This window comes from Triturus cristatus, chromosome 11 (assembly GCF_964204655.1).
Source record: "Triturus cristatus chromosome 11, aTriCri1.1, whole genome shotgun sequence".
Taxonomy (NCBI): domain Eukaryota; kingdom Metazoa; phylum Chordata; class Amphibia; order Caudata; family Salamandridae; genus Triturus; species Triturus cristatus.
The window spans coordinates 620,670,181-620,691,456 of record NC_140594.1 but is presented as its reverse complement, the minus strand read 5'-3'; the positions used below and the strand labels follow the sequence as shown (position 1 = coordinate 620,691,456).

Below are 21,276 nucleotides of genomic sequence, written 5' to 3'. Positions count from 1 at the left end.
ACTGGAGTTGGAATAGTAAATTATACTATTCCAACATCCGGCACCCCCTTACTGCAATTCGTAGTTCCGAATTGCGAAGTAAAGGTATGCTAAGTAACAACGCGGTCGTACTAACGACCGCGTAGTAACGGCATGCGAAGTAAACGCATGCGAAGAAAAGTTATATATTCCTTTGTACTCGCCATTAAAGCAGGAAGAAGACTGCTGTAAAAATAAATAATATTTTAGAAGCGATGCAATGTCAGAGCAAAAACAAGTCCTGTGTGTGCTAGCGTTACCCAACTCATGTGCATATGTCGTCACAATGCCAACTACGCTAAAAAGCAGATCATACCAAAGGTGGGACTTGGAATAAATAACTTTTCTTCGTGTGGCCTGACTCAGAACATGCTTTTGGAGAGAAGCACAATTACATTTTATTTTTACCAAAAACTAGGCAGCTGCGTATTTATTGGACATTTAAAATGTATGCATTCTATTTCCATGCTCCTAAAGCTCATCAGCAACAGCTGACTTGCAGTGCAGTGATTAGTGATTACTTCCAAATGGATGTATAATTAGATGTTTTAGTCACCTAAAAAATCAATTTGTTAAAAAATTGGAAGGGGAAGGCGAAAAGACAGTAACATTGAGAACGGCAATAGAGCTTGGATTGACGCGACCTATTGACTTTTGCCAATGCTTTTTTTATCTTTCTTAGCAGGAGGGGGCCTTGCAGTTGGAAGGGTTGGATTGCATTCGGGCTAATCACCAATGGGGTGTTTGAAAATAGGGATTGCTGGTTATTTTATCACTTCCAAGGCCAGATTTCATAGGCGTTTTAAGCGATGTTCTGGGCCAGATGGTATTATGTGTTAGGCTTAATTATGATAACGAGCACTGAGTCACCCCCCAGTCTCTCTTCTACTATCCCAGTTTAATTGTTTATTGCCCCCACTACACTTGATAAAAACTGATGATTGAAGCGGCTGCTGACAAGCCCTTCCTCTCCCCTTTAAGTATTCGTACATTTTCTCTTACCCATTAAACTGCATTTATCGTGGTTCCTATTTAATATAAAATAAGCAGATAAAGTTAGAAAAAAAAGAAACTGAATTACGGGGTATACACCAGGCCAGCCTTATGCGGGTTCTGAAAGACTCAGACGGGCGTCTTGGCTCTGTCTTCACCCAGGCACAGCCCAAATGTGTCCAGCAATCGTCTTGCGCAGTAGGCGCTCTGTGACCTCTAAAAAGAGTACTGACCCGTCCTTCGCCAACAGTCCTGGTCAGGAATTATGGGCAATGTAGCCCAACAACAGCAACAAAGCGCATCATATTGTCACAGCCACAAACAATTTGTCTTTTCAGTGTTGGTATTTTTACCCGACATGGGTGCTAGATTGCCTACTTGTAAGGCTCTACTTTTCAGATGTCACATATTTATCAAAGGTTTTTTGCAGCTAAAATGATCTGCTTGGCATGTAAGTGATCTTTGTAGCATATCCAAAAGGTGTACGCTTTGTACACCAGAAGTATACACGTGTTTTGTTTGAGGACCAAAGTTTAAACAGCTCAAGAATGACCACATTTATTAGTCTAAATCAACTGTTTGGTTTCTCCAGGTCACAATCAATAAATAAATAAATAACATTGCTGTATAAGAGAAATATAAAACAGTCACGGTCTTTTTCAAAGATATGTATAAAACAAGAGAAAGAAAATAAATTAATTTAAAAAAATGATTGCAAATTTCTCCCAATAAGGGGAAATAGTCGCAACCAAAAGTCTTAGATATTTTTCCCTCCAACTTGATGTTTGAATTTCTACTTTCAATCGATTATGATCAAAAGGCATGTATTAGGGCCATTCTTCTTGATTAAATAATCTTTCAAATGTTTTGGAAGTGGTTCCTGTACAGGCGAAATGAGATAATAATGTATCCCTCTTTTATAGCTTTAGAGTGTCCAGCAGTTGTAATTTTAATTCAGATCTAGACACACTTTTCTCCCAGGCCATGCATTACATGAGCTATTGTCTTTTGTTGTAAAAATGTTGTAGAGAATGCATTCTGTTAGTCCCAGGGATTTCTTTCTGCAAATGAGTGATGGTTTGTATGATGAAACAAAATTTAACATCTGTATGGGACTGCTCAAACATTTTCCCTCCTGTCTTTTGAAAGTGAAGATTGATTTTCAAGTTATGCTCTTGTTAGCCACTTCTTGTTTTTTGGAGACAGGACTTGCCTGCCTTCTCACTGGAAATGTGAAAGCACCAAGGAGTTTAGTCTGTAAACTAAGGGGGATATTCTCAAGAACGTGTGATAATTATCGCAAAATTAGCTTAACGCAACTTTGCACATCGCAGTCTATCGCGGGAAAATAACGCCGTGTTAACGTATTCTCAACACGGCGGTACCATGCGATAGTCTCACGCTGACACGTCAAATGACCGCAATAAAATTACCAAGACGGCAAAAAGCTGCGAAACACGAACGCGAACAAAGTTGCGATGTGGCCAACCGCGATAAAAAAATCAGCAACAGGCCTTCAATTCCCACGCGTCATGCGGGAAGATGCACTATAAAAGCAACAAAAAAAATAGACCAATACCAAAATAAATTGCGTAGCACCATGGATGCCCCCGGACCGAGTGCAGAGGACAACTCGAACCCCACAAGCCCCACGGAGGACCAGCCAGGAACTCCGTGGTCGGGGAAGGGCAAGGAGAAGAGGAAGACTGGGTTCAGTCTGCAGGAAAACCGGATCATCGCCACGGAGGTGATAGAACACTACCAACAACTGTTCGTCACCTCCACTATGTCATTGGCAACACAAACAGAAATATGACAGTCCATTGTGAACAACGTGAATGCAGTTGGAGTGTTGAGGAGGTCAATGGAGGAGGTCAAGAGGCGCTGGCATGATGTGAATAGCCAAACCAAGCAGAAACACGTTGCCAACCGGAAGGCAGCAACGGCGACTGGAGGTGGGAGTCCTGCACCACAGGAGGAGCTGGATGAGCTGGAGGAAATGGTGGCCAAAGTCATTAGTGTGGAGACGGTGCAAGGAGTTGGGGGTCAGGACACAGCTCGATATGAACTGACCCAACAGCCACAAGGTGAGTAACGACCAGGGACTGGGGGGACGGGGGGAGATGGGCACAATGGCACACATGCCCAATTATGTGTAGCACACTGCAGACCCACAATGATTGTGGAACATGCCCCTGATACCCTTGGCACACTGCAGCACACATAGAAACACCAAGTCGGCCCCTGTCCACTATGTGCACAAAGGGGCCCTCCTTCCTGTCACCAATCTCACAACCTACCCATGCACATGTGCTGAATCCAGCAAAGCAGTGGCTCTGTAAGCCACACTGACAATGCAAGTGACACTGCATGACCAACAGCATGGCTGCAGTCAAAATATATGACATGGTACACGACACTGAGGTGGCCCAGTGTGGATCACATCCTCAAAGGAGCAGGTCACACTCTGACACATCCACGTGCACATACAACCCCTGACGTCAACAACACATCTGCAGACAAACAATGCACAAGAGTACAAAATCCGTCCAAGAGCACAAATGACCCAAGTCGCCAACATCTCAGCACCGTAAAAGCACACAAGTCAAAGGCACACCGCCTCAAAGGGATAAGGGGCAGCTAAATCAAAGCTGCAGGGGTGACTCTCCCACAATGCAGCACACACACATAGCAATCACAGCACATCAACATTGACGACAATGTGGTACAAAGTAAGTGCAACACTTTCACTACAGAACAGAGGACACAACTGGTGCCGCTTGTGCGTAGAAACTGGCCAATCACATCTGGCATAGCAGGAAACTGTGCGATGATAATGTACGATTACAACCTCACATCCGTCATGTAGTCCAAATGTCCACTGTCTCCCATCAAATAGACAGCTCCTCTTAAACAGTCACAATGTACATTGTCATGCAGTCTGTATGTAAACATGTTCAATGCGTCAACATACATGGAACACACTGTTAACCTACATCTCCCCTTTACATTGCAGAGGGACAATCAACACCTCCTGCAGAGCAGACCAGACATCTCTTTCGTGATGATGAAGAGGATCCCCTGGCCATTTGCTTCGACACCCTCCAACGGCTCGTGGACAGCCGCCGCACCCCACCTCCAGGAGCAGGGCAGCCCAGCTGCATCGAGGTGACCCCACCCCCTGCACAGACCACACAGTAGGAAGCACCCACCACCACGGTTGGCTCCTAGCACCTCATGGAAAAACACATGGCATTCCAACGCCGTTTGTTAGACTGCTAGAGGGGGCTGGCTGAACAGGTGCAGGTGGGTTTTGACCTCATGGCAGCCAAACTAGATGCCATACGTGGGTGTATAAATCCCATCAGGGACCACTTATAGTCCCTAACAGACACCCACAGTCCATTCCATGCTCTACAACAATCCTTGGCTGACCTTGCTGGACCCCTAACTCTGATACAAGAACTTTCTAGTCAATCAGACTCCAGCGATGACAGCATAGGGTTGGCACAGATGCGGAGGACAATGGAGAACATGGAGCGGATGCAGGCTGGAAGGATGGCGGCCACAGCTGTACACCAGCGAGATGTAGCTGGGATCTTCCATGCCCTGCAGATCCTCATCTTGCCATTGCTGCCACAGAGCCTGTCCCAGATGACTGCTGCAGGAACTTCGACACACACATCTCCACCCCCTGATGTGTCAGTGGCACACAGTGATGCAACCATACCACCACCACACACACCTGACAAACCTGACACAGAAGACATATCAGAGGACTAAGATGTGGATGGTAATGACTGTGTGAGAAAGGAGGTTGTATCATTCATCCCCGCCAAATGGCCTGTTCCTGCTTGGTTCGGCCCTCTGCATCCTGCTCTGGAATAACACCTTCCGCTGTCCCCTGAAACACTCTGTGACATTCACCTAGATCCCGACATGGACTGCCATATCTGCTCTGGTTACCAATGACACTGCAATCAGGCTGCGGACTGAACTCTTCCTCTTATGATTAACGTGTCATTCCCCAAAGGACTCTGGTTGGCCCTCCACTGGGCAACCCATGTAATGTGGGGTTTGCATGGCCATGTACTGCTCCAGCTCCGACGCTCTACAGAATGTGAATAAAACATTCCAAATCACACAGATGTGTCATGTCTATGTTCAATCAAGTATAAAAGTATGGATGAATGTAGGGAAATTGATTGCACAAAAAGGTACACCCTGGGAAATGACATCAATGCGCATGTTTGACCCTGACCCACATGACCAATTAGGTGACTGTGAAGGTGTGAACTAGCTGTGGCCTCATAGCTCATAAACAACAATCTCGCAACCCCCCAACGTAGCCCCACGTCCATGTATTAAATAGGGCTGTGTGTAAAAATGTCTAATTTGGTAGCAGGCCTAAAGTAGTGTCCCTCATCACATGTGAAAACAGAACATCTCTCTGCATACCTACTCACACTCAACTGTGTGGACCCTGTTTTGATCGATCACATTGATCCACATGGCAAGAAGTTGGACACCATACTCACATTGCTGAAGACACGTAAGAGCACAGGTCTACCAGCAACTATCCCAACCACAATGTCTGGCTCACAGAGGTGGAGCTGGCAATAGGGACTCACCCCTAAGTGAAATGCGTCAGTCAGTTCCTCCCTGTGTACGGACAATGCTCATTGAGGCACACGATTTGTCATTCTAATCAACACTCAACACAGTTGAACACTAGTGAAGTTGCATAGACTTTATTAGCATGTGCGTGTCAGTATGGGCAAGACAAGGGCCCCAACATGTAGACCAATGCTTCAGACACTAACAGGCAGCATAGGAACATGTAGAGGTGCAAGAAGTGGGGAGGCAAAAATGAACACCAATCATTACGGATGGCAATGGTCTCAGCCCACCTTGCCTTGCTGGATGAGTCATGTGTTGTTTGGCATATGCTCATTGCCCCGTGTCAGGGGACATGACTCACAGCCCATGGGATCTGCATAGTGGTGTACCACCGCACTGTGCTGTCTGCTCTGCTGACAGTGAGCAGGTGAAAGGGTTCAACAAGGTCACATGTAGTACTGCATTGCCATGTGTGTACTCTCCCTCCAGCAGTATGTCAGATTTAGGAACGTTGCCAAGGGACTGCCTCAACTTGCACAGGTGTGTGTCAACATGCGTAGGTGCACGCACATACATTCTGAGTCCAGGCGAATGCAGCCATGTCCACTGTTGTGGTGGGATATGTGACCATTTCTCCAAGATGCAACACAGTGTTGGGAACTGTGCTCTGGGTTACAATCAGTTGTGGCTGCAGGAACGTAGTTACTCGTCCATGAATGTGAGTGCAGCTTCCTGGGCAATCAGTCCCAAGAGTAAGTTGTTGTCGACTTCAACGAACACGAGGGCGAGCCAATCCATTAACTGGTCCGGACAGATGTGCTCCGTCCACGCCGTTTCATCAATCCGCAACACAGCCCAATAGGGGAGCGCTTCGATGTGGTCACTGCACACGAGGACTTGTGCAATCTCCCATGCCCAACTGCCGGCACATACGCCAAATATCAAGGCATCCCATGAACGGGTATCACGGTTACACTCCTGATCATGGGCCAACAGGGGGCGCACACGCAAGTCATAATCCAGTTCAGCTACCGTTGTGTTGGATAGGCAGACATCCATGGGCCACTCGAATATGCATGATCGACAGTGGAACCAGGGCTGGACGCAGGTGACGTACGCAAGACAGAAGCTCAGACGGTAACTGATGCGCAAAACTGCCAGTGGCAGTGCCCCCAACAAATGCAGCATACGTGCACGGTATAGTTCCACGTGACAGCGGTTGTGCATGTGCCCAGGATGTTCTGCCATTGCGTTGGTGGCTCTCTTAAAACCGGCACTCTTCTGACCTGCGTCAGTTATGTGGATGATATGCCACAGCTCGGGGCAATGAGTCGTATGTGTGTGCAACGTTTGGACGTATGGGTTGTTGTGTACGTAAGTGTCAAGGGCATTCCATGCAAGAGTACCTCGAGCAAGGACTTCTGTGTGTGGGGTGTGGATACGTTGGTCTTTCATTAGCGCTGTGCGTAGTGTGGGAGTTGTCATCATCTGCTATGGTATCTCTCTCAGGGGGTGCCTGCCGCATGCAAGACCAAGGTCGGAGGTGCAGATGTCCTTCCGCCTTATGTATTGAGACAAAGGAGCTTTCATCCCTAATGTTAGTCTGACTGCTGCTTGCATTCTGGAAATGTGATGTGGCTTTCGTGCTGCAATTGAGGCTAGGCCTTAGGCTTATGGTGCACCAACAGCGATACACACACAGCAGTTGGCATGTATGAGCCAAGAGCCTTCCTTTCACTGTCTCTCTCTCCCTCTTTCTCCATCTTTCTCTCGCTCTTTCTCTCTCTCTCCCTCTCTTCCTTTCACTGTCTCTCTCTCCCTCTCTTTCTCTCTCTCTCTCTTTCTGTATCTTTCTCTCTCCCTCTCTTCCTTTCACTGTCTCTCTCTCTCCCTCTGTTACTCTCTCTCTCCTTCTCCCTTTCACTGTCTCTCTCTCTTCCTCTGTTTCTCTCTCTCTCCTTCTCCCTCTCCCTTTTCTCTCTTTCTCTCTCTCCCTCTCACCCTCTCTTTCACTCTCTCTCCCTTTCTTTCTCTCTCTGTCCTTTGAGCGCATTACACACCTTCTTATCTTGAATTTTGTCTTGCAGGCTTTGACTTATAGATTGTCCATAGAAGACCCACCATGACTCTTCCAAATAGTTGTTTTGAGTTAAATTTGAATAAAATAATTTGTTTGGAAATTCAAAGATGAATGAATAATTCTCCTTTTTCTGACCACACATGAATGTTAATTGTTAATTGAACAGGCAATCTTGCTGGTAATGCCTGTTTTTTTTGTTAGTGTTCGTTATTTAGCTTCCAAATACACAATTAATTGCTGCGTGTTTGCAGTTCATTAGGCAAAAGAACGGTACTGGTGCGAATTTCTTTGTTACTTCTCAGATCACGGATTTAAGTATAACCCCCATCTGTGCCCCCACTGGTGGATGTGACACTGTCCGTGGTATTGTGGTTTAAACGCACTCCTGGCCAAGTTATAAACACACATACAGTGTTTGCAAATGCAAGCAGCTGCAATGCTGCAGCTTAGAGTGACAGATCGTACACTCATTCGCCGTCAGGTAAGGGGAACGGAGTAAGTACCTCTGTAATAATTATTGGGGGTGGAGGGCTTTCGTACAGCCGCATACACTCAACACAGTTGAACACTAGTGAAGTTGCGTAGACTTTATTAGCATGTGCGTGTCAGTATGGGCAAGACAAGGGCCCCAACATGTAGACCAATGCTTCAGACACTAACAGGCAGCATAGGAACATGTAGAGGTGCAAGAAGTGGGGAGGCAAAAATGAACACCAATCATTACGGATGGCAATGGTCTCAGCCCACCTTGCCTTGCTGGATGAGTCATGTGATGTTTGGCATATGCTCATTGCCCCGTGTCAGGGGACATGACTCACAGCCCATGGGATATGCATAGTGGTGTACCACCGCACTGTGCTGTCTGCTCTGCTGACAGTGAGCAGGTGAAAGGGTTCAACAAGGTCACATGTAGTACTGCATTGCCATGTGTGTACTCTCCCTCCAGTAGTATGTCAGATTTAGGAACGTTGCCAAGGGACTGCCTCAACTTGCACAGGTGTGTGTCAACATGCGTAGGTGCACGCACATACATTCTGAGTCCAGGCGAATGCAGCCATGTCCACTGTTGTGGTGGGATATGTGACCATTTCTCCAAGATGCAACACAGTGTTGGGAACTGTGCTCTGGGTTACAATCAGTTGTGGCTGCAGGAACGTAGTTACTCGTCCATGAATGTGAGTGCAGCTTCCTGGGCAATCAGTCCCAAGAGTAAGTTGTTGTCGACTTCAACGAACGCGAGGGCGAGCCAATCCATTAACTGGTCCGGACAGATGTGCTCCGTCCACGCCGTTTCATCAATCCGCAACACAGCCCAATAGGGGAGCGCTTCGATGTGGTCACTGCACACGAGGACTTGTGCAATCTCCCATGCCCAACTGCCGGCACATACGCCAAATATCAAGGCATCCCATGAACGGGTATCACGGTTAAACTCCTGATCATGGGCCAACAGGGGACGCACACGCAAGTCATAATCCAGTTCAGCTACCGTTGTGTTGGATAGGCAGACATCCATGGGCCACTCGAATATGCATGATCGACAGTGGAACCAGGGCTGGACGCAGGTGACGTACGCAAGACAGAAGCTCAGACGGTAACTGATGCGCAAAACTGCCAGTGGCAGTGCCCCCAACAAATGCAGCATACGTGCACGGTATAGTTCCACGTGACAGCGGTTGTGCATGTGCCCAGGATGTTCTGCCATTGCGTTGGTGGCTCTCTTAAAACCGGCACTCTTCTGACCTGCGTCAGTTATGTGGATGATATGCCACAGCTCGGGGCAATGAGTCGTATGTGTGTGCAACGTTTGGACGTATGGGTTGTTGTGTACGTAAGTGTCAAGGGCATTCCATGCAAGAGTACCTCGAGCAAGGACTTCTGTGTGTGGGGTGTGGATACGTTGGTCTTTCATTAGCGCTGTGCGTAGTGTGGGAGTTGTCATCATCTGCTATGGTATCTCTCTCAGGGGGTGCCTGCCGCATGCAAGACCAAGGTCGGAGGTGCAGATGTCCTTCCGCCTTATGTATTGAGACAAAGGAGCTTTCATCCCTAATGTTAGTCTGACTACTGCTTGCATTCTGGAAATGTGATGTGGCTTTCGTGCTGCAATTGAGGCTAGGCCTTAGGCTTATGGTGCACCTACAGCGATACACACACAGCAGTTGGCATGTATGAGCCAAGAGCCTTCCTTTCACTGTCTCTCTCTCCCTCTTTCTCTCGCTCTTTCTCTCTCTCTCCCTCTCTTCCTTTCACTGTCTCTCTCTCCCTCTCTTTCTCTCTCTCTCTCTTTCTGTATCTTTCTCTCTCCCTCTCTTCCTTTCACTGTCTCTCTCTCCCTCTGTTACTCTCTCTCTCCTTCTCCCTTTCACTGTCTCTCTCTCTTCCTCTGTTTCTCTCTCTCTCCTTCTCCCTCTTCTCTCTTTCTCTCTCTCCCTCTCTTTCACTCTCTCTCCCTTTCTTTCTCTCTCTGTCCTTTGAGCGCATTACACACCTTCTTATCTTGAATTTTGTCTTGCAGGCATTGACATATAGATTGTCCCTAGAAGACCCACCATGACTCTTCCAAATAGTTGTTTTGAGTTAAATTTGAATAAAATATTTTTTTTGTAAATTCAAAGATGAATGAATAATTCTCCTTTTTCTGACCACACATGAATGTTAATTGTTGTAATTGTGCGACATCAGGCGAATTGTTTTGTTCATGATTTTGTAAAGTTGATGTAAAATATCTTTGTCCAGGGGGAGGGGGTGCCCAGGGAAGGGCCCGGGGGGGGGGGGGGGGGGGGGGGGGATGGGGGGGTGGCGTGGGTGTTGTGGCCCTCTTGGGTGTCCGAGCTGCATGATCAGTAGCTCCATGGTATCTGTTGTTCTTCTGGTGTGGCTGTGGGCTGGGCTCCCATTTCTGGTGCAGGTTATCGTCCGACTTAATACCAGGAAAGAGCAGGTGTTAATTCCCTGCTGCTAACGCGCCTTATCGCATGTTTTGTGATCTTATCGCCGATCTGGTTGGTCGTTGAGAATGTTGCGAAGTGGTGTTGTTGCGGCTTTTTGGACGGGAACGCCTACTCTGCATCTCATTAGCGTTAGTTGCCGGTGTCATCTGTGGCGATGTTTTTTGCGGCTGCTATCGCAGGAAAACTGCTATTGGCTGTTAGCACCAGCTTGTGAATAGGGCGATAAATCTGTTGCCGCTTTGGCTGCAATAAAGTGCCACTAACTTGGAGATAAGTCCTTGAGAATATGCCCGAGTATTGTAACATTTCTGAGAAAGGGTGTTACTTAACAAATGATCTGTTATGTTGTAGAGACATGGGCGATATGATGATGAATACGTTGCTTTCTATGAACATACCCAAATTAACAATCACAACCAGATTTAGAGGAACAGTGCAAAGCTTTAATAATGAGAGTGATCTATACAGACTTAAGTGTTCATTGGCATGCTATATTTTAATGAACACAGAATCTCGTTAAAGAAAGCAGCAGATACTTGGGATAGCTGCATGTTTGTGTGAGATTTCCATTCCTCCTGGCTCCTTTTGTGAAGAGTTGAGTTTGCGGTTCTATTCTGAGCTTATGAGTATTTATGAAGATCTCGATGGAGGAAAAAAATTACTTACATGCAACTTTGGTTCTCTATTAAAGGAATCTTCATTACATTCGTTAACCCAGTTGCTTCCCTGAGAGAACTGAAGGAAGGACAACACATTTGATGGGTGGCATTCTTCTGTTTATAGTGAACCATCAAAATGAAACTGAGTCCAACAGACCTTCGAGTCATGCTGGGGCAGCGTTACTTATTTGTTGCCTTAAAGGCATAGTGTCGTTTTTTCCAAAAGTGAAAGTTGTTTTGCCTATATGTCATTCATTTTGTGGTGGCGTTTTTGGACACAAGTCGTGCTTTAGGCTGTTTAAATTATTTCTCACGGGGGTGGAGATATTCGGTGTTTATGAATTTGATGAAGAGCCCATAATAGAGAACCGTGTTACAGACGATGAACTTTTCTTTGGCTGTATGAGCTGCCTTTTAAAAGGTCCTAAAGTGTTTCAAATCAAGGAGGTGAAGAATAGATAGATCTAAGTGCAGCTGAACCTTTCGACCATGTGTTATGTTGTGCCCTTGTCGACTATCACACCTTGATTAGTAGTGGCAGGCAATGCCTGCTGTCCCTCCCTCACCCCACCTCCACCCTATACTCAGTATTTGGTCGTAGGGCCTTGTCCTAGATACCTGTCCTCTACCCAATGATTTATCTGTAAATAGGTGTGTCTGAGTCAAGGGTCCTCATTATGATTGGCCTGTAATTTTCCAAGGCCCAGGAAGAGAAGGTTCCAGGCCCAAAAGAACTATAAATTACGTGCGTTTCACACAATTCTGGTAACACTTTTTACAGTTTTATATAGCGCAAACTCGCCCTGAAGTCATAGGAGCGCTTTACATGAGTACCGGTTACATTACACAAGGATACATTCACGTTTTGTAGGCACGGGGGAATTAAGTGATTTGCCCAGAATCACAGGCAATTGAGCCGCCGCCGAGACCTGGTTCCCCGGTTCCAAAGTGGGCAGCTCTTGCCGTTTTACTCTCCATTCACCCCCCAGCATACAGGGACCGCCAGAAAATGGTATAGGTAGAGAGGGAAAATAACAGAGATTTTACCGGTTCTCGCATAATGAGGGCTAAAGTGTTCTAGGTGTACTAAAGAGCTGCATCACCTCGTGGACCATTCTGCCTACGGAAGCCGCAAGGGACACTAGATAGCATCACTGCAGCAACCTAATTGCCGCTAGATGTTGCATGCCATCATGTTCGCTGAAATGCATGTTGCCACAAGATGGCACCGTAGCCTCGCATTCGTCTTGTTTAGAACATTGTCATAAATAGTACACGAGTACTAAGAAAAATAACATGTTTACTAAATAGCATATATAGTTCACAAAAGGTAATATCATGCCCTTAAAATATCCCTCACAAATGTGAACAGACCGATTTTACAAAAATAACTTAAAATAGTCAAGCAGAAATATAAAAAGAACCTTTTTGGTTTATTTAACTTTTTATAAATCACGTATGTTTTCCTCATATCTGTGTGTTATAGAGCTCAAAAATTGTTGAAAGTGGCACTATTTTTAAAAAGACGTTTGGGACTTGGTATTACATTTTTAAATTGAGCTTGCATGGTAAATTTAATGTGCTGGGTGTTTCAGAACAGGCAATCTTGCTGGTAATGCCTGTTTTTTTTGTTAGTGTTCGTTATTTAGCTTCCAAATACACAATTAATTGCTGCGTGTTTGCAGTTCATTAGGCAAAAGAACGGTACTGGTGCGAATTTCTTTGTTACTTCTCAGATCACGGATTTAAGTATAACCCCCATCTGTGCCCCCACTGGTGGATGTGACACTGTCCGTGGTATTGTGGTTTAAACGCACTCCTGGCCAAGTTATAAACACACATACAGTGTTTGCAAATGCAAGCAGCTGCAATGCTGCAGCTTAGAGTGACAGATCGTACACTCATTCGCCGTCAGGTAAGGGGAACGGAGTAAGTACCTCTGTAATAATTATTGGGGGTGGAGGGCTTTCGTACACCCGCATGCACCCCCAACTTGTGTCCAGCGAGTCATTCACCATCTTGACCGTAAGAGTATTGTCATCTGCTGAATGATTCGTCTTAAATGGCAATGTCTCCTAATGCACCATGCAGCCATTAGGCTTATCATTAGATGGCATGTTGGTCTCCTTCCTCTGTCCTTCTCACAACAGCCACCTCGGCTGTTTAAGAGCGGCAGTACCCTGTGGTGCATCCAACAAGGACTTAACTCTCAGTTTCAGTTTTTAAATGCTTGATTGAGACATTCATGTCCATTAAAGTGCAAAATGCAAGATATGAAGCAGTGTACAAGCATAAAAGGTTTTGAATATAAAATTTGTGCAAATAAACAATATCACGTTGGGCTGAGCAATCAACGTGTGTAAGGCATAGGATAGAGTGAGCTTGTACCATTATATCATTAAGATTCAGCAATTTTAAGCCATAAAACTTTAGTATTTAGATTGTGACAAAAGCTAATAACAGGCTACACCCTTTAATTGCATATATATACGTGCTTCAGAGATTTTGTAAGGCTCATAAAATGTGTATGTCCTAAAAATGTTTTGATTGCAATATTTATCTAGGTGGCAATTTACAAAGATCCAGGTTTTTGTGAGTTAAAACGAATGGCCCAACAATGCCATTGATGCATCTACCTGGTATACATACACGTATACCCGAAAGTGCAAGCTAAATTGCTTTAGAAATTTTTAAAAGCCAAATGCAATTAATATTTGAACACCAATTGATCACTAAAAGTACAGTGCAAATTATGCTTAAATCGGATAAACGAAAATTGGGAGGATAGGTAGTGGTTCTTGTGGATCCAAATCATTATCACGTGTAGACCCAGATTGAAATGTCCGTGATTGCCTAGCAGCCTCCCTGTTGTCCCTGATAATTGTTCGGGCTTTTACTTTACGATGAGCGAGGTGACCTGACAGTGTTTATTCAGCTCTTTAGAAGCCCCGATGGGAAATTGCAATTAACACTACTCAGGAGACCAAAAGTTATGATGCCAAACAATGGAGAGTCTTTACCAATAATGTTCTTTTTCGCTGGCAAACAATTTATGTTGCTATTTTAAGTGCAAGGCTGGGCAGTTGGAATCCTTCTGTGATAACCATGTGGAGTTTTCAGCCCACTATTTGCTGCTTGGTTCCATTTTTTTTGTGTCTGGGCAGTTTATGGTGAAGCAGTCACTTTCGAGGGGCCCAGAACCAAGGCTGAAGTCCTGAGCTTTTTTGTCCCCTATGTTCAGGAATTTTATGAGGCAAGCAATTGCTTGAGGATCAGCTTAGTTAAAAAAAAATTGACAGCCGCCAATATTGATCATGTTCCTTGTTTGATTAATAGGAGGTGTAACAATCTTATGCGCCCTTCTAATAAGGAGGGGCAAATGCAAACCAAGTGAGCTTGTGATTCCTGGAACAGGCCCTATAAGCGGCATATATTGATGTCGAGTTGACCTATCCAGGGGGGGGTAAAAAATCCAGTGATGAGTAACAACTCAGACGAAGTTGGCAAAACCTCACCTTATAATACACCGAAAATGTTCCGTGATATATTTTTGGACCCCTCAGTTAGTGTAGGTCTCGATGACCAAGACTGTGCGCTTTCTCTTCATAAAGGATAGATGATTGGATTCAATATGGACTTTTTTTTATTTAGGGCTGCTTTGAACTGCTGATGAGGCAGATTTAAATTACACAAGGCTGCTGCACCTTTCAATTTCAAGGCATCCTTAAGAGCTTTTGACCAAACAGACAAAGGCCTGAAACTATTTGTGAGTGAAATTTCTAGCCAAATAAGGTTTTTCAAGGCTCGTTTTTTAGCGGCCTGTGCTGAGTGCATGTATTTCAAGAAACTGACTCTCTGCATGAGTAGTTGGTCGCTGACCTTAAATTCCATCCTGATCTGGGAAGGTGAAGAGTTATGCAGGGGTTTGAAGAGTGACCTGAAAGTGTCAGTGGGCATTGTTCAAAAAGACCCAGGCTTGCTTGGAAATGCTTCAGCATCATAAGTAGGGCTCCCGGTTTTCCGTTTTTACGGATTTTTACATATAAATACAGACGCAAAACAAGTTTTCCTTTGTCTGTATTTATATATAAAAACGGGAAAATACTAGTGCATTTTGCTGTGCTGACGTGCTCCAGCAGACCTGCCTACAGTAACACAAAACGTGTCAGCCCGGGCTGAGACAGCTTCCTGGGCACACACAGAGCTGCCAGTCGCACCCGAGTACTTCACAGGTCTTTGAAAGACCATTTAATTGTTAATGAGGCTTTGTTGTTATTTCGCCCCTTTTAGAGCTCCTGCCAGAGTCACATTAGGAGCCTCTATTCACACCATTGTTGCGCACCTGCTTTCCCAGTGGGTCGGCGAGTCAGTTCGAGACTGGACAAACGCAGCTCGCTCCGGGAAGTGTCTTGGAGGGAGACCACTGCTGTGGAGGATAAAGACTGCGTGACGTCCAGGGGGGGGGAAATACAGTAAGATGCCTGGACAGTGTCTGAAACTCGCATGACTAGAACATGGCAGGGAGCCCGATAACTCTATTAACCACCATATAACACCTGCAGCCTCTGCTTTAAATGGGCAGGAGGTACTCTCGGGTACTGAGAACCTACAGTTCTTTTATTATCAAGGCAGAGTAACTGCACGCCTTTGCTTTGAAGCAATACTTTGTAAATGGGAGAGTCTTTCTCTGTTCCGGTCAGGTACTCTGGCATGGGAGTATCTGTACTTTTTTATTTCCAGTTCAAGCACTTTCTGTAGCTGAGAGGCATGCTCCTGTGACAGGAAGTCCTGTTTTCAAGCTAGGTGCCATGGACACTTCTTATAGGTAAACGTTAGGCATTCGTGATACCCATGGTTTGCACGGTCACCCAGCTAGAGAGCCATTACAGTGGTTATGGTGGAACAGTCACTCCCGAGTTCGATGTACAGTCGTTCCGTCCCAGGTTCCCAGCGATTGGCCCCTCACTATCCCCTTGGGCTAGCTGTCCTCCCCCCTCCCCTTCTTAATCTGGTGCCACTCAGAGGCCACAGGCAGACCTGATGCGCCGTGATAACGACACGACGCCCAGTTCTGGGGCGTTGGACTGTGCAGCCTGTGCCCTTTGGGGATATTTTCCTCACCTTGCTTGTTTTGGTGTACTCGTCACCTAACTTCAACAACGTTGTGGTAATATTTTTGTTTTGTAGTTATTCGAAGTTGTTTTTGTTGGTGCAATCTAAAACTGTTTTGAAAAAGACTAAACACTCCTGGTAACAGAGTAACTGGCTTCACCGATCATAATACCTTGCCATCGTTGACACTTAGTACAGTTTTATTTTATTCATTTTGCGGCTCAGTGGAATTATACAAGGTAAACCACAGTAAAATGAGCGCGCTCTCAGGTTTAAGTGGCAATACTGTTTTGATACTGTACGATGATTGGTTTGAGTGTATAGTTGTTTATGATCCACTTTTTGGATATTGTTTAAAAATTGAAAACATATTTAAATATTATACGTTGCTTTCAATTCTGCAAATAAGTGTGAAGTGGTTAGGCTCAGCCACGTTTGCAAACGTGCTCACTGCAAACGTTTACAGCATTTGATTTGCCCCGTTTACCGTGTGAGTGAGTATGCCCTTGGTTTTCTACACATTAGCTTCTACTACCTTTTTTCACAGTTTTTTCTTTGTTGAGTCTGTTTTTCTGTCCTCCTACTTGAAGCACTCACTTTAAAAAACAAGCATTTGCAATGCAATAGGTCTCGCATTTACTTGAGTTTGAGCTATTGGCATTGTAAATGAGAATGCCTTTTATTTATGTTTTGGTTTTTAAAACAGATAAATAAAAGGCATTGTCATTTACAATGCCAATAGCTTAAACTAGCATGAATGCAAGACCTATTGCATTGCAAATGCTTGTTCTCTTCTGCACACACAAAACATCAATCCTCATAGTGATGGCCAGGGACAGCTTTAGCGCTGGTGAGGCACAATTGGGTTGCACCTGAAGGTAGTGTGAGTTTCTCTCAGTGTGGCAGTATGGTGTTCAGTGGGGGAGAGGATGTGGCACTCTGCAGATGACAGAAACTGCAAGGCTCTGAGACAAATGGCTTGTGATAGCACGTTTAAGCATATTTGGGACATTCTGCAAATGGCAAAGTTTTCAGATGAATGTATAGTGGTGACCAATAATAACCGAGCGCATGTGTGCATTGTCAATTTAAATAAATGTGGAAAAATACTAGCTGTAGCGTCGTCTTTTGCTTGTGGCAAAAATAAATGTGGATAAATACAGAAAAAAATGCCCCAAAAATAAATATGGATAAATACAGACGGAAATGGCAAAAAAATAAATACCATAAAACCGGGAGCCCTAATCATAAGACAGAATCGGTATCTGTTTGGCATTAATTATTTTCAACAGTGGTTCAAGAGTGGGCTGATTTATACTTTTGAATATGGTTCGAAACCGAAAGGCAAATAGTAGCGAGGTAGATTTCAGTTTTAAAAAGTTAAGGTGTGTTAAGTGACCTTCCTTATCGTGTATCCAGCATCCCAGGTATTTATATTTACTTGAAATAGTCAGACGACGTTTGTTTAAAAACCAGGCCCCGTTTTTCTCCTTTTTCCTGCCAAATATCACTACATTTGCTCTCAATAAAGCAGCAGTTGCTGTGGCACCGAAAGTAGGGGTGTGAGAGCCCAATTTGTGTCTGTTTTTACTTTACTACCAATCCTGGCCACGGGGGACCCACATTCCTTGTTCGCATTGGAGCCCATGACACCTTTGCTACGCACTGCATTCAGTTCTTGGGTCTTGTTCGACAGTAGGGTTTGCTAATATTGTTTTTTTTCTGCTGCGTGGACATATGCAAAGGAACTCTGACACAGTTTTTGAGAGTGCTGTACAGTGATAGCAATACCTAACAAAATTACACTAATACTGTCTGGTGGTGAAAAAGCATTTAGAGAGGGAGAGAACTAAGAGTGAACAAGTCTAAGCATCAATTGCCAAAAGTATTTTAATAATCGAAAGTTTTATGTAGAGTAGATTATGACCAAGAAAACACAATGCTTCAGGATTTAGGGTACCCGGCAAAAAGCCAAAGCAATATCCCCACAGGTTCGATGAGGTAAAATGATCATATGAACAAATGTAAGGTAAGGCATGCTCAGGAAAATTATGCAGGCTGATAATTGGGTGTTAGGTACTATGCTATATATGTAAAAAAGACATCACCGGCAACAGTAAAGAGAATTAATTCAGGGTTCTAGGTACCTTTCGTACAATAATCACTTAGAATTTCTTCATAAGGAGATGTTTGCCGTTTTAAAAGTGAGGAAAAAATGTAGAAGAGTTGGTATGCCCTCATTTCTTACGATTTTCCGACATGAGGTAAGTTAGCCTGACAAAAGCAGGCTGACGAAACTATGTTAGAGAAATGTCAAAATGATTAAATGCCTTTTCTACAGGGACAAGTCATATGTCGTAAAGAGAAAGGTAAAAGAGGAGGGTATATGAGGAAAAGGAAATCTGTAGAAGGGGAAGTAATAAAAAAGTGTGAATAGGGATGGTAGACGACGTCTGGGCATTAAAGAAAGGAAAGGGGAGGTATAAGAATAGACGAGGCAAAACTTGTAAAAGGTTGCAGGGGAGGGTGTATAGGATGCGGGATGCTTGAATGGAGTTGGGAAATTAGTCAAACTAAAACTACATTTAAAAAAAAAAAAAGTAAAGCTGAATGGTACAAAACGTATGAGTATTAAAGAACAGGAAGGAGAAGCAGGAGAGGGTATATGGTGGGCAAACGTTGATGGAGTAGAGGGGATGATAAAAGTAAAATTATAAAAGGAGTACAGCTGGAAGATAGAAGACCTATGGGTATTAAAGGAAAGGAATGTAAAAGAATAGAAGGGCATAATAGGGAGAAAGTAACAGAGGAAGAGTGTATAGGATGGGGTAAAATGTAAATGGAGTAGGAGGAAGTAGATGTAAAAAAAAACAGCAAGTAGGAGAGTACAAGACGTAAATGTATTAAAGAAGGGGGCGTGAACGAATAGAAGGGAGTAAAAATGGTAAGTCAATGAGAAGGGGATATAGGATGGGAAGAAAATGTAAATGGGTAGGGGAAGGAGTAAAAGTAAAAATAAAGTAAAATGGGAGGGTGAAAGACATGGGTATTAAAGAAAAAGACTGGAAGGTGAGGCGGTCAAGCGGATAACCCCTTTTTAAAAAAAAGGGGGATAAGGGGGTGAAACCACCTCTAAACAATGGAAAAAATAAAGACAGTAATATTTCTTCAAAAATGGTTTTCTCCAGTTTAGTTTTGTCAAATTAGAGAAAACCATTAATAAAGAAAAATTGAAAAACACAAGGTTCAAAAAGAAGAATTTGTCAGAGTCACTTTCCTAAAGAATGTATTTCATAAGAAACGCGTACAACTGCAGAGTTAAGGTATGTTCTTTGTCAGGACCCTATTTCGAGTTTCCTGGATATTTTGCGGGAGTACCAGACGATCTCTGATTCTTGCTAGTATCCCTGCACCTATATCTGAACATTACTCCGGAATGGAAAATAATACCAGAACTTGAATGCCTAGTCCAATTCTGTGGAGATGTTTTTTTTTTTTTTAATTCTTGGGGTGCATAAATGCACCTAATCAGAACTCATCTACCATCTGTTCCTCCACCTGCTTGCAGAAGTTTTTAAATATATGGGCAGGGGCTACACTTAGCCATGGTGGTGAAGGAGTGAGAGGGCAGTACACATTTTACTTCAGCTGGGGCAGCTTTTTCTGCTGCCCCCATGCTGAAGAATGAGGGTAGGCAGTGACTGAGCGCAGCAGGTGCTCACAGTCCCCTTAGCTCTGCCTCAAGTCCAGGTCCAGTGTCTCTGGGTCTTGAATTATTGGGTCAGGAGTTTGCAGACTTGATATTTCTGCTACAGAACACACTGTGGAAATCACGGGTGCCTAGTATGGTATTCACTTCCTCCCCACTTCCCCAGAGGGTACTGCTCTGGGCAACTCGTAATGGGGCACTTAGAGGTAGAAAAGTTAAGGTATTTTCAAACTAAGTTCTCTGATTAGGAAGTGATCTTTCAGAAAGCATATCCTTGAAGAGAGGCAGAGATGGCGCCAGCCTTATCCTATCCCCTCTACTTTTCTCCCTTTATATATCAGATATAGGTTCCAACATCAATAATCATGAGTTTCTTCCTCCAAGACTGGGAGACAACTTGATCATCTACTTATCATATGCTGATGGCCATGCCCTGTGCTCCTTAAGCTCAAAACACTTCCAGAGACAACTTCCTGAACATCACAAATTCAACAGCCAAATGTTCTTTTAGTTAACATCACCAAAAGAAAAATTATCTTCTTTGGGAAGCAGACTAAGAAGTTAAATTGGAAACTTTGGTCAAGAGCTTGTTGAAACAGCAGCCACCTGTGAGAGCCTGAGCTCCACGCTGGATGCTAAACCTGGAGAAATTAAAATGTAAATCCTCTAAGGTAACCAAATCCTTGAAAAGGTTTGCCCAGTTATACAGGGACAGGATGCTTGGTCCAACGGTTAAAGCTCTAAGACTCAAACTTATTCCACTCCTGTCCTGTGCTGCGATAGTTCTCAAGGAGAAGCAAATCGACAAACTTGAAACCATCTTTATACAAAGTGCACAATCATTATTTAATGTTCGATCCTCGACCCTTCACTCTAAGATCTGTCTTGAACTAAATCTTCCTTTCATCAAGTATTCTTCTGTAGCCCCAAAAATTAATTAATTTTGAGATTGTGCTAGTTCCAGCAAAAGCTCCATGAGGGGTCTAATTTATCAAGAACTGACGTGTAACCCTCTGCCAGCCACCGTCCTCGTGGAGAAAACCATAACTGCTCTGCTAAGCGAACACAACTTGCCCTCTATAAAAGACCTGCTGAGTATGTCAAAACTAACCCGCAAAGATACCATTGGAA

General features: G+C 44.3%; 1 protein-coding gene across 1 annotated transcript in view; it reads left to right on the top strand.

Annotated features, from left to right (window-relative positions):
- LOC146785172 (phosphatidylethanolamine-binding protein 4-like) overlaps positions 1–5,154 on the top strand; it is a 263,014-nt gene extending 257,860 nt beyond the window's left edge. Inside the window, exon 4 of the mRNA XM_085636252.1 lies at positions 4,028–5,154. Coding sequence (XP_085492378.1) covers positions 4,028–4,183 — 156 coding nt within the window. The 3' untranslated portion in view covers positions 4,184–5,154. The remainder of the gene's footprint in view (positions 1–4,027) is intronic.
- The last annotated feature ends 16,122 nt before the right edge of the window (positions 5,155–21,276 follow it).